The following is an 11,348-nucleotide window of genomic DNA, read 5'->3' on the forward strand; positions in this document are numbered from 1 at the left end:
GCCGGTGGCTGCTGCGGGTTTTAGCTTTTATTAAATAAAATATATTAATTAATTAACATTTAATTAACTCTGCTGCCCCCCCCACCCCACCCCCCTGGGTTAGTAACTAAACCTGAACCCCAAAAATCCCTCCCCACCCCCCCCCCCCCACCCAGTTTGGGGCTCCTCCCTCCCAGTTTGGTACTGGGAAGGGACTGGGAGGACCCCCCCCACCTCAAAAATTTGGGGGGGGGGGCAGCCAGAATGCCCAAATTTAAAAAAATGGGAATTTTGGGGTTTTTTTCCCCCAATTTTAGGGGCATTTCTTGCTTCCCACCACCCCCCAAAATGCAAATTTTGGGAGTTTTTCCTCAATTTTGGGGTTTTTTCCCCAATTTTGGGGGGTCACAGTTTGCTGGTCCCCTCCAAAAATGGGAATTTTGGGGATTTTTCCTCAATCTTGGGGTTTTTTCCCCAATTTTGGGTTTTTTTCCTCAATTTTAGGGGGTCACAGTTGGCTGGTCCCCTCCAAAAATGGGAATTTTGGGGTTTTTCCCCAATTTTGGGGTTTTTTCCTCAATTTTAGGGGGTCACAGTTTGCTGGTCCCCTCCAAAAATGGGAATTTTAGGGACTTTTCCCCAATTTTGGGGGTTTTTCCCCAATTTTGGGGGGTCACAATTTTCTCACCCCCCAAGAAATGGGAATTTTGGGGGATTTTCCTCAATTTTGGGGGGTTTTTCCTCAATTTTGGGGGTCACAACTTTCTCACCCTCCCAAAAAATGTGAATTTTGGGGTTTTTTCCCCCCAATTTTGGGGGGGTCACCACTTTCCCTTCCCCAAAAATGGGAATTTAGGATTTTTTCCCCAATTTTGGGGGGGGGTCACCACTCTCTGTCCCCTCCCCCCTCCTTTTTGTCACCTCCTTGTCCCCTCCTGCCCTTCCCGGGGGGGGGCCGAGACCCCCCCCCCAAAATCAACCCCGACCTCAGCGACCTCCCGACCTCCCCCAGCCCTCCTGTGCCCCCCCCCCCCCAAAATTTGGGGGGGGGGGGGTCCCGGTGCTTGTGACCCCCCCAAAATTGAGGTGAGGGGTCTCAAATATCTGTGACCCCCCCAAATTGGGGTGGGGGGGTCCAGGAATTGTGACCCCCCCCTCCCCAAATTTACCCCCCAAATTGGGGGTGGGGGGGTCCAGAAATTGAGACCCCCCCCCAAAATTTACCCCCCCAAATTGAGGTGGGGGGGGTCCCAGGAATTGAGACCCCCGCCCTCCCCAAATTTACCCCCCCAAAATTGGGGTGGGGGGGTCCCAGGAATTGTGACCCCCCCCCTGTTTTATTCCCTGGAATTGGGGGTTGGGGGGGTCCCAGGAATTGAGACCCCCCCCCCAAAATTTACCCCCCCAAATTGGGGTGGAGGGGTCCCAGGAATTGTGACCCCCCCCCCATTTTATTCCCAAATTGGGGTGGGGGTCCCAGGAATTGTGACCCCCCCCCCCTCCCCAAATTTATCCCCCTCAAATTGGGGTGGGGGGTCCCAGGAATTGAGACCCCCCCCCCCCAAAATTTACCCCCCCAAATTGGGGTGGGGGGGTCCAGGAATTGAGACCCCCCCCTCCCCAAATTTACCCCCCCCAAATTGGGGTGGGGGGGTCCCAGGAATTGTGACCCCCCCCCTGTTTTATTCCCTGGAATTGGGGTGGGGGGGGTCCCAGAATTGTGACCCCCCCCGTTTTATTCCCAAATTGGGGTGGGGGGGTCCCAGGAATTGAGACCCCCCCCCAAAATTTACCCCCCCAAAATTGGGGTGGGGGGGTCCCAGGAATTGTGACCCCCCCCCCTCATTTTATTCCCTGGAATTGGGGTTGGGGGATCCTGGTGCTTGTGACCCCCCCCCCCAAATTTTGTTGGGGGGGGGGTCTCAGTCCCTGTCACTCCCCCCCGTGACCCCCCCTCAAATTAGGGAAGGAATTTGGGGAATTTGGGGTGGGGGGAGGGGGCTCCCAGTACTTTTGACCCCCCCTTAGAATTGGTGGTCCCATTTTTTATGCCCCCCCCCAACTTAAATTGGGGAGGGGTCCCCATCCTTCCCCCCCCCCCCGTAGAGGTTGTTTTTTTTTGGGGGGGGGGGGTCCCATGGGAATTTCCCTTCCCCAATTCCCCCCCTCCCCATCTGGGGGGGGGTTTAAGACGTTCTTGGTGCCCCTCCCCCTCCCCTGAGCCCCCCCCCCAGGGGGTGAAAATTGGGGAGGGGGCTCTGGGGGGGTTTTGGGGGGCTCCTCCTGCAGCTCAGGCCTTTTTCGGGGGGGGGGCCAGTTTGATGATCTCCTCCTCCGAGGGCTGCCGGATGATGTCTGGGGGGGGGGGACACGGGGGGGTCAGGGGGGCTATGGGTGTCTCCCCTCCCCCACAGAGCCCCCAACCCTTCCTGGGGGTCCCCAACCCTTCCTGGTGGTCTCCAGCCCTTCCTGGGGGTCCCCAACCCTTCCCTGGGGGTCCCCAACCCTGCCCGGGGGTCTCCAGCCCCTCCCGAGGGTCTCCAGCCCTTCCTGGGGGTCTCCAACTCTTCCTGGGGGGGTCTCCAGCCCTTCCTGGGGGTCTCCAGCCCTTCCTGGGGGGGTCTCCAGCCCTTCCCGAGGGTCTCCAGCCCTTCCTGGGGGGGTCTCCAGCCCTTCCCGAGGGTCTCCAACTCTTCCTGGGGGTCCTCAACCCTGCCCGGGGGTCCCCAGCCCTTCCTGAGGGTCTCCAGCCCTTCTGGTGGTCTACAACTCTTCCCGGGGGTCTCCAGCCCTTTTTGGGGGGTCCTCAACCCTGCCCGGGGGTCTCCAGCCCTTCCCGAGGGTCTCCAGCCCTTCCTGAGGGGGTCTTTAACCCCCCTTGGCATCCCTGTCACAGCCTGGGGATAATGGGGTGGGGGTCTCCAACCCTTCCCGGGGATAATTGGGTTAACTGGGGTCCCTGGGGTCCTGGGGGTCCCCAGCTGTCCCTGTCCCCAGCTGTCCCTGGGGGTCCTGGCTGTCCCTGGGGGTCCCCGGCTGTCTCTGTGGGTCCCCGGCTGTCCCTGGGGGTCCCCGGCTGTCCCTGTCCCGGCTGTCTCTGGGGGTCCCCGTCTGTCCCTCTCCCTGTCCCCGGCTGTCTCTGTGGGTCCCTGGCTGTCCCTGAGGGTCCCCGGCTGTCCCTGGGGGTCCCTGGCTGTCCCTCTCCCCGTTTATTTTGGGGAGGGGTCTCACCCTTGTACTTCTTGGCGCTGGGGGATGCGCGTGAGCTTCGTGTCCACCTCGTCCTCCTCGGAGATCTTGAGCACCTGCGTGCGGTACTGGACAACCTTGGTCAGCAGGTCCGGCCGGCGGGAGATCTCGAAGATGTGCTCGATGTAGGACAGGTTGTCTGTGACACGGGGACAGCGCGGGGACAGCGCGGGGACACACAGGGGACACACAGGGGACACACACGGGACACGTGCTGGGCTCGGGCCACCCGCGCTGCGGCCACCGGGGCCCAGAGGGGACGGGAGTGGGGACAGGGATGGGGACAGGGATGGGGACAGGGACAGGAATGGGACAGGGATGGGGACAGGGACAGGGATGGGGACAGGACGGGGACAGGGATGGGGACAGGGGAGGGACAAGGATAGCGACAGGATGGGGATGGGGACAGGGATCGGGATGGGGACAGGGGACAGAGACGGATGAGGATGGGGACAGGGACAGGGATAAGGACGGGACAGGAGAGGGACAGGATGAAGAAGGGACAGGGATGGGAATGGGGACAGGGACAGGGGACAGGGACAGGAACCAGGAAAGGGGACGGGGACATTGGGGCGGGGATTAGGAGGAGGGACAAGAACTGGGAGAGGGGACTGGGAAAGGGCACGGGCGATGGGGACAGGGACTGGGACAGGGAGAGGGACAGGAACCGGGAGAGGGGACAGGGAGAGGGGACAGGACCGGGAGAGGGGACTGGGAGAGGGTACTGGAGAGGGGACAGAACCGGAGAGGGGACAGGGACCTGGGATTGGGGACAGGAACCGGGAGAGGAGACGGGGAGAGGGGACAGGGACTGGGGACAGGAGAGGGGACAGGAACCGGGAGAGGGGACAGGGACTGGGATTGGGGACAGGGACCGGGAGAGGAGACGGGGAGAGGGGCCAGGGACTGGGACAGGGAGAGGGGACCGGAACCGGGCGAGGGGACAGGGCCTGGGAGAGGGGACAGGGACTGGGATTGGGGACAGGGACCGGGAGAGGAGACAGAGAGAGGGACAGGGACTGGGACCGGGACAGGGACTGGGACAGGGGACAGGGACTGGGATTGGGGACAGGGACTGGGACAGGGCTCAGGGGACCGGGATGGGGACCAGCCCAAGGCTGGAGCAGCCCCGGGGCACAGGGAGGGGACAGTGCCGGTGGCACGGGGTGTCCCCGGGGCACGGGGAGGGGACAGTGCCGGTGGCACGGGGTGTCCCTGGGTCACGGGAGGGGACAGTGCCGGTGGCACGGGGTGTCCCCGGGTCACGGGGAGGGGACAGTGCCGGTGGCACGGGGTGTCCCCGGGTCACGGGAAGGGACAGTGCCGATGGCACGGGGTGTCCCCGGGGCGCGGGGAGGGGACAAGTGCCGGTGGCACGGGGTGTCCCCGGGTCACACCTCGGTCCAGTTTGCTGTGGCGCTCCAGGAAGGCGAACCAGTGGTGGCCGGTGGCGATGGCGTCCCCCTCCCCGCTGGGGATGTCCTCGCGACACGCGGACTTGAGCTGCTCCAGGTCCTCGGCCGTGATGTTCTGGGCCAGCTCCTCCAGCAGACTGCGGTACTCGGCCATGGCTGGGGACACAGGGGACAGAGGGGACATCAGGGACATGGCTGGGGACACAGGGGACAGAGGGGACATCAGGGACATGGCTGGGGACAGCAGGGACATGGCTGGGGACACAGGGACATGGCTGGGGACATCAGGGACAGGGGACATCAGGGACATGGCTGGGGACATCAGGGACATGGCTGGGGACACAGGGACATGGCTGGGGACAGCAGGGACATGGCTGGGGACACGGGACAGAGGGGACATCAGGGACATGGCTGGGGACACAGGGACATGGCTGGGGACAGCAGGGACACGGGACATCAGGGACATGGCTGGGGACACAGGGACATGGCTGGGGACACAGGGGACATCAGGGGACATCAGGGACATGGCTGGGGACACAGGGACATGGCTGGGGACAGCAGGGACAGGGGACATCAGGGACATGGCTGGGGACACAGGGACATGGCTGGGGACACAGGGACATGGCTGGGGACACAGGGGACAGAGGGGACATCAGGGACATGGTGGACGTGGCTGTTCTGGGCCAGCTCCTCCAGCAGACTGTGGTGCTTGGCTGGGGACATCAGGGACATCAAGGACATGGGGTGTGGGGACACTTGGGGACATGGGGGACACAGGACTTGGCCATGGCTGGTGAACAGGGGACACATGGGACATCAGGGACATGGGGGACACAGTGTGAGGGACAGGGGACATGGCCATGGGTGACAGGAGTGACACGGGATGGAGCTGTGTATGACGTGAGTGCTCCTGCTCTCAGCCACACGAGGGACAGGGGACTCAGCCACCTGTGTCACCAGTGTCCACCAGTGTCCCCAGTGTCCCCAGCCACGGCCACTGGTGCCAGGTCCAGCCCCGGCCTCTGCCACCATCACAAATGTCACAAATGTCCCCAGACTCAGTCACTCATGTCACGAGTGTCCCTGGGCTCAGTCCCCGGTGCCAGCCCAGCCCCAGCCTCAGCCAGTGGTGTCACAGCTGTCCCCAGCCTCAGCCACAAGTGTCACCGGTGTCCCCAGCCTCCAGGCACCAGATGTCACCAGTGTCCCCAACCTCAGTCCCTGGTGTCACCAGTGTCCCTGCCTCAGTCCCCAGTGTCACCAGTGTCCCAGCCTCAGTCCCTGGTGTCACGAGTGTCCCTGCCTCAGTCCCCGGTGTCACCGGTGTCCCAGCCTCAGTCCCGGTGTCACCGGGTGTCCCTGCCTCAGTCCCTGGTGTCACCGGTGTCCCCAGCCTCAGCCACAGCTGTCACCAGTGCCCCTGGACTCAGCCACTGGTGTCATGAGTGTCCCCCAAACTCAGCTGCTCAAGTCACAACTGTCCCCAGCCCCAGTCCCTGGTGTCACCAGTGTCCCCAGCCCCAGTCCCCGCTGTCACCGCGTCCCCAGCCCCAGTCCCTGGTGTCCACCGGTGTCCCCAACCTCAGTCCCTGGTGTCACCAGTGTCCCCAGCCCCAGTCCCCGCTGTCACCCGCGTCCCCGGGCTCAGTCCCGTGCCAGCCCAGCCCCCGGCCGTGACTCATGTGACGCTCACGGGATGTGACAGGGACCGAGCAGGGACCGACGGCGGCTGGCTCCGTGTCCCCCCCGTGTCCCCCCCGCTGCTGCCACCACCCAGCGCGGGGGGGGGGCTCGCACAGCCCCTCCCCGACCCCCCCTTTGCACGGGGCTGTTGGCACGCGCACCCCAAATTCTCACTGACCCCCCCTTGCACACTCACCCCAAATTCACTGACCCCCCCTTGCACACTCACCCCAAATTCCACTGACCCCCCCTTTGCACACTCACCCCAAATTCAGTGACCCCCCCTTTACACACCCCAAATTCCCACTGACCCCCCCTTTGCACCACCCCAAATTCAGTGACCCCCCTTTGCACACTCACCCCCAAATTCAGTGACCCCCCCTTTGCACACTCACCCCAAATTCAGTGCCCCCCCCCTTCACTGACCCCCCCTTTGCACACTCACCCCAAATTCAGTGACCCCCCCTTTGCACACTCACCCCAAATTCACTGCCCCCTCCTTTGCACTGACCCCCCCCCCTTGCACACTCACCCCAAATTCAGTGCCCCCCCTTTCACTGACCCCCCCCGCCCCCCGCGCTCTGTGGGGGGTCTCAGCCGTGGCTGGGGGGGGGGGTCACTGTCCCCCCTCTCCCGCCGGTCCCCGTTGCCATGGCGACGCTGCCACCCACGCAGGGATGCGGTTGCCACGGCAACGCATCACCCGCCCGCCCCTCCCCCCCCCCCCCATCCCGCACCTTTGGGGGAGGGGGGGGGGCGGTGTGGGGGTCTCGCGGACCCCACGGACACGCGGGGGGGGTCACAGGTGGCGTTGTGGGGGGGGGGGAGGGGACACACACACGGTCACGTCGCTGTCCCCACCCCCCCCGTGACTACTCCGTAAACAACCCCCCCACACACGCCCCCCCCCGCCCCCCCACTCGTGACTGTGCTTGGTAAACACCCCCCCCTCCCCCCCCCACACGTGAGACCCCCCCAGCCCTTCCTCCCACGCCCCCCCCAGGAAAAGACGCTCCCCCCCACGCCCCCCCCACGCACAGACGCGTCCCCCCCCACCCCCCCCCCCACGCTCCTCTCAATAACAAACCCTCCCCCACTCACGGACCCTCCCCCACTGACCGACCCTCCCCCCCCAAACACTCCCCCCACTCACGGACCCTCCCCCACGCACAAACCCTCCCCCCCCCCCAAAAGGCACAGACGCTCCCCCCACGCTGCCCCCCCCATAACAAACCCCTCCCCCCCCACTCGCAGCCCCTCCCCCCCCGCGTGTCCGAGCGCGCGGCCCTTACGGCCGCCGATGACTCAGCCCCGGCCGGACACGGGGCCTTCCGCCGGGGGGGGGGGCGGGGACCGGGACCCCCCCCCCTCCCTCCGCTCCTCCGGCCCCTCCCGCGTTCCCAGGCCGGCCCGGGCCCCCCCCGCGCCCGTTCCCGCGGGGAATCCGCCAGGAAAAGGAGCGGGATGGGAAAAAGGGGGGGGGGGAAATACCCGCGACCCCCCTCCCCCCCCCCCGCCGTGGGACCCCCCCCCCCCGCCCCATTCACGTTTCTCATGCAAAGCAACTCATGAATATTCACGAGGGGCGTGGCCCCCGCGGGGGCCCATTCACTTGGGCGGCGGGGGGCTCGGGGGGCTCGGGGGGTTCGTCCTGGGTGGGGGGGGGGGGGCAGGACACGGGTGGGACGGTCCCCTCCCCCCTTTGTGTCCCCCGTGGGGGGGGTCTGGGGGGCGCCGATCCCATCCCATGGCCCCCCCACCCCCCACCCCCACCCCGCTTGTTTTTGGGGTGGGTGGGGGAGAGCGGGACGAGGGGGGAGGGTCCCCCACGAGCCCCCCCCCCGCCCCTCCCCCACCGCAGCGTGGGGACAAGGGGCCCTTTGTGGCTCGGGGAGCGGCGCGGCCGCCTCCGGCCCCCCCCGGGCCCCCCCGGAATGCGAATCACGGCTCCGGCCCCACGGCCACGGCCTCGGCCCCACTGTCCGGTCCCACTGTCCGGCCCCACTGTCCGGCCCACTGTCCGGTCCCACTGTCCGGTCCCACTGTCCGGTCCCCACGGTCACTCTCCAGCCCCACGGTCACTCTCCAGCCCCACGGCCACTCTCCGGCCCCTCCGTGTCCCCCCCCGTGGCCCCGCCCTGCCCCACGGCCCACCGCCACCCTCCTGCCCCGCTGTCCCCTCGGTGTCGCGAGGGTCCCACGCGTGTGGCGGGGGTCCCGCCCTGCCCCGGCGGCCGCAGCATCCCCGCGCACATCTGGGGCACAGCTGGGCACAGCTGGGGCACAGCTGGGCGCGATCCTTCCCCTCTCCCGTGCCTCAGTTTCCCCACGCGGGGCCGCTCCGTGGGACGGGGCACGGGTGGGGTGGGGGGCGATGAGTCCTGGGACCCCCGCCCCCCCTCCCCACGTCCCCTCCCCGTCCCTTTCCCGGGCCCCCGCCCCGTCCCGGAGCGGAGACGCGGAAGCGGCGGCGTCTCCCGCGGCCCAGTTTGGGACCAGTTTGGCCCCAGTTTGGCCCCGCCGGCGGCGCGTGACCGCCTCAGGCGCCCCTTCCCCACCCGCGTGTCCCCCCGCGATGTCCCCAAACCCGGGGGGGGGGTCAGGGGGGGTGAGGGGGGTCAGCCCGTCCCGGGGGATGCGGTGGCATCGCCGGTACTGGGCGGTACTGGGAGCACTGGGTGGCACCGCGGGGACGGGACGTGCGGCCCGGGGGGACCGCGGTGACATCGCCGGGGGGACACGGGGGGGGACACGGGGGGGGACACGGGAGGGGGCTCGGGTGGGGATGGGGGTCCCGCTGTCACCGCGGGGGGGGGACGGGGGGAAGGACCCGGTGTCCCGCGTGGGGACCGGGACGGGGGGGTGGGACGGGACCGGGATGGGGACAGGGACAGGGACGGGGACAGGGACAGGGATGGGGACAGGGACAGGGACAGGGACGGGGGGGATGGCGGGTCCCGCGTCCCGCGTGGGGACCGGGAGCCACCGAGTGTCCCCCCCCCGCCACAGCGTGTCACGGGTTCGAGCCCCCCCGGCAGCGAAAGGGGAAGTGAAAGGGGGGGGATGGGGGGCACCGGGGGACCCTGTCCGGGACCACCGCCACCATTAACTCCTTCCTGCCCGCCGGGGGGGGATGACGGGAGCGGGGGGGATGCTCTGCCGGGCGGGGGGGGGTCACACAGAGCCGGGGGAGCCATCACCGCGGTTCCGGGGCCGCTGGAGCGCACCGGGAGCGGCTCCGGGAGCGGCCCCGGCAGCGGATGGAGGCGGCGGCCGCGGGGTCCATCCGGTGCCGGTGCGGCCGACGGAGCCGCTGGCGGGGCCGGGGGTCGCTCGGTGGCTCCGGGCCCCCCTCCCCGGCCGCACTTACCGGCCGCGGGCGCTGCCGGTGCCGGTGCCGCTGCCGCCGCTCGGGCTCTCGGTGCCGCCGCTCGGAGCGGGGGTGGGCGGGGCCTAACGGGGCGGGGTCGGAGGGGGCGGGGCCTGGAGGGGCGGGGTCGGTGGGGAGGAGCCGCCCCATCCTCATCCCCCTCCCTCGGGTCCCCCGCACCTCATCCCCCTCCCTCGGGTCCCCCGCGGCCGAGATTTGGGGTCCCCGCGGGGGGGACGTTCACACACGGCTCCGGGAGGGGATCTGGAGGGGGGATCCGATACTGGGATCGAGCAGTGGGATCTGGAGCGGGGATCCCACTCTGGGATCGAGCACTGGGACCCCACATTGGCACCCCTCCCGTATTGGGATCGGGCACTGGGATCTGGAGGGGGGATCCCCCACTGGGATCTGGAGCAGGGATCCCCCACTGGGATCTGGAGCAGGGATCCCACTCTGGGGTCCTGCACTGGGATCTGGAGCGGGGATCCCACTCTGGGATCGAGCACTGGGACCCCACATTGGCACCCCTCCCATACTGGGGTCCTGCACTGGGATCTGGAGTGGGGATCCCCACTCTGGGATCAGGCACTGGGATCTGGAGCAGGGATCCCACTCTGGGATCAGGCACTGGGATCTGGAGCGGGGATCCCACCCTGGGATCTGGTATTGGGATCCCCCACTGGGATCTGGCACTGGGATCTGGAGCAGGGGATCCCACACTGGGATTTGGCACAGGGATCTCATGTGGGGATCCTGCCCAGGGATCTGTCTCAGGGATCAGGGGCTCTCACAGGGTGGATCTCCTCTGGGAATCTTGCCCAAGGGATCTCGTGCAGGGATCTTTTACAGAGGATCTGGCACTGGGATGTGGCACTGGGATCCCACACAGGGATCTTGTCTGGAGGATCTGGCACAGGGATCCACTGTGGGGAATCTCATTACAGGGATCCCACATGAGGGATCTCCCACGGGGATCATGCCCAGGAGAATATCACAGGGGGATCTGGCAAAGGGATCCAGCACAGGATCTCGTGTGGAGAGGTGGCAGGGGGGTCTTGTCTGGGGGGATCTCCCATGGGGGAAAATCCGATTGGGAATCTCATAGGGGGCATCTCCCATGGGGATCTTGCACTGGGATCTCGTACAGGGATCTCCCGTGGGGGAAAATCTGATAGGGAAACTCACAGGGGGGATCTCCATGGGGATCTTGCACTGGGAATCTCACAGAGGGAATCCCACACAGGGATCTCCATGGGGATCTTGCACTGGGATCTCGTATAGGGAATCTCACACTGGAATCTCATACAGGGAATTCCGTGCTGGGATCTCGTACAGGGAATCTTGCACTGAGATCTCGTGCTGGGATCTTGTACAGGGATCTCGTGCTGGGATCTCGTACAGGGAATCTCATACAGGGATCTCGTACAGGGATCTCGTACAGGGATCTCATACAGGGATCTCGTACAGGGAATTCCGTGCTGGGATCTCGTACAGGGATCTCATACAGGGATCTCATACAGGGATCTTGCACTGGGATCTCATACAGGGATCTCATACAGGGATCTTGTACAGGGATCTCGTACAGGGATCTTGTGCAGGGATCTCATACAGGGATCTTGTACAGGGATCTCGTGCAGGGATCTTGTGCA

General features: G+C 66.2%; 2 protein-coding genes across 3 annotated transcripts; one reads left to right on the top strand and one right to left on the bottom strand.

Annotated features, from left to right (window-relative positions):
* Positions 1–2,254: 2,254 nt before the first annotated feature.
* LOC131574328 (astrocytic phosphoprotein PEA-15-like) lies at positions 2,255–9,787 on the bottom strand. Its single transcript, XM_058828768.1, is given in 5 exon segments — positions 2,255–2,334; positions 3,211–3,232; positions 3,234–3,367; positions 4,626–4,799; positions 9,697–9,787. Coding segments are annotated over 4 exon segments (393 nt in total). The 5' UTR covers positions 4,798–4,799; positions 9,697–9,787; the 3' UTR covers positions 2,255–2,269.
* Positions 4,814–6,493, top strand: LOC131574327 (uncharacterized). Of its 2 annotated transcripts, none has more exons than XM_058828766.1 (2): positions 4,814–5,897; positions 6,049–6,493. In XM_058828766.1, exons 1-2 carry the CDS (start codon positions 5,265–5,267, stop codon positions 6,343–6,345), a joined length of 930 nt encoding a protein of 309 aa, XP_058684749.1. In that variant the 5' UTR covers positions 4,814–5,264; the 3' UTR covers positions 6,346–6,493. The 2 variants fall into 2 exon arrangements, 1 of the variants encoding a protein (XP_058684749.1); XR_009276463.1 differs by lacking the exon at positions 4,814–5,897 and adding an exon at positions 5,932–5,957.
* Positions 9,788–11,348: the final 1,561 nt, after the last annotated feature.

Source organism: Poecile atricapillus, unplaced genomic scaffold, assembly GCF_030490865.1.
Source record: "Poecile atricapillus isolate bPoeAtr1 unplaced genomic scaffold, bPoeAtr1.hap1 scaffold_247, whole genome shotgun sequence".
In the NCBI taxonomy this organism is placed as follows: domain Eukaryota; kingdom Metazoa; phylum Chordata; class Aves; order Passeriformes; family Paridae; genus Poecile; species Poecile atricapillus.

Coding starts and splice junctions, on each gene's coding strand:
- LOC131574327 (XM_058828766.1), top strand. CDS start 5,265: ATGGCTGGGGACACAGGGGACAGAGGGGACATCAGGGACATGGTGGAC. Junction 5,898..6,048: donor TGTCCCTGCCTCAGTCCCCA/GTGTCACCAGTG, acceptor CCTCAGCCACAG/CTGTCACCAGTGCCCCTGGA.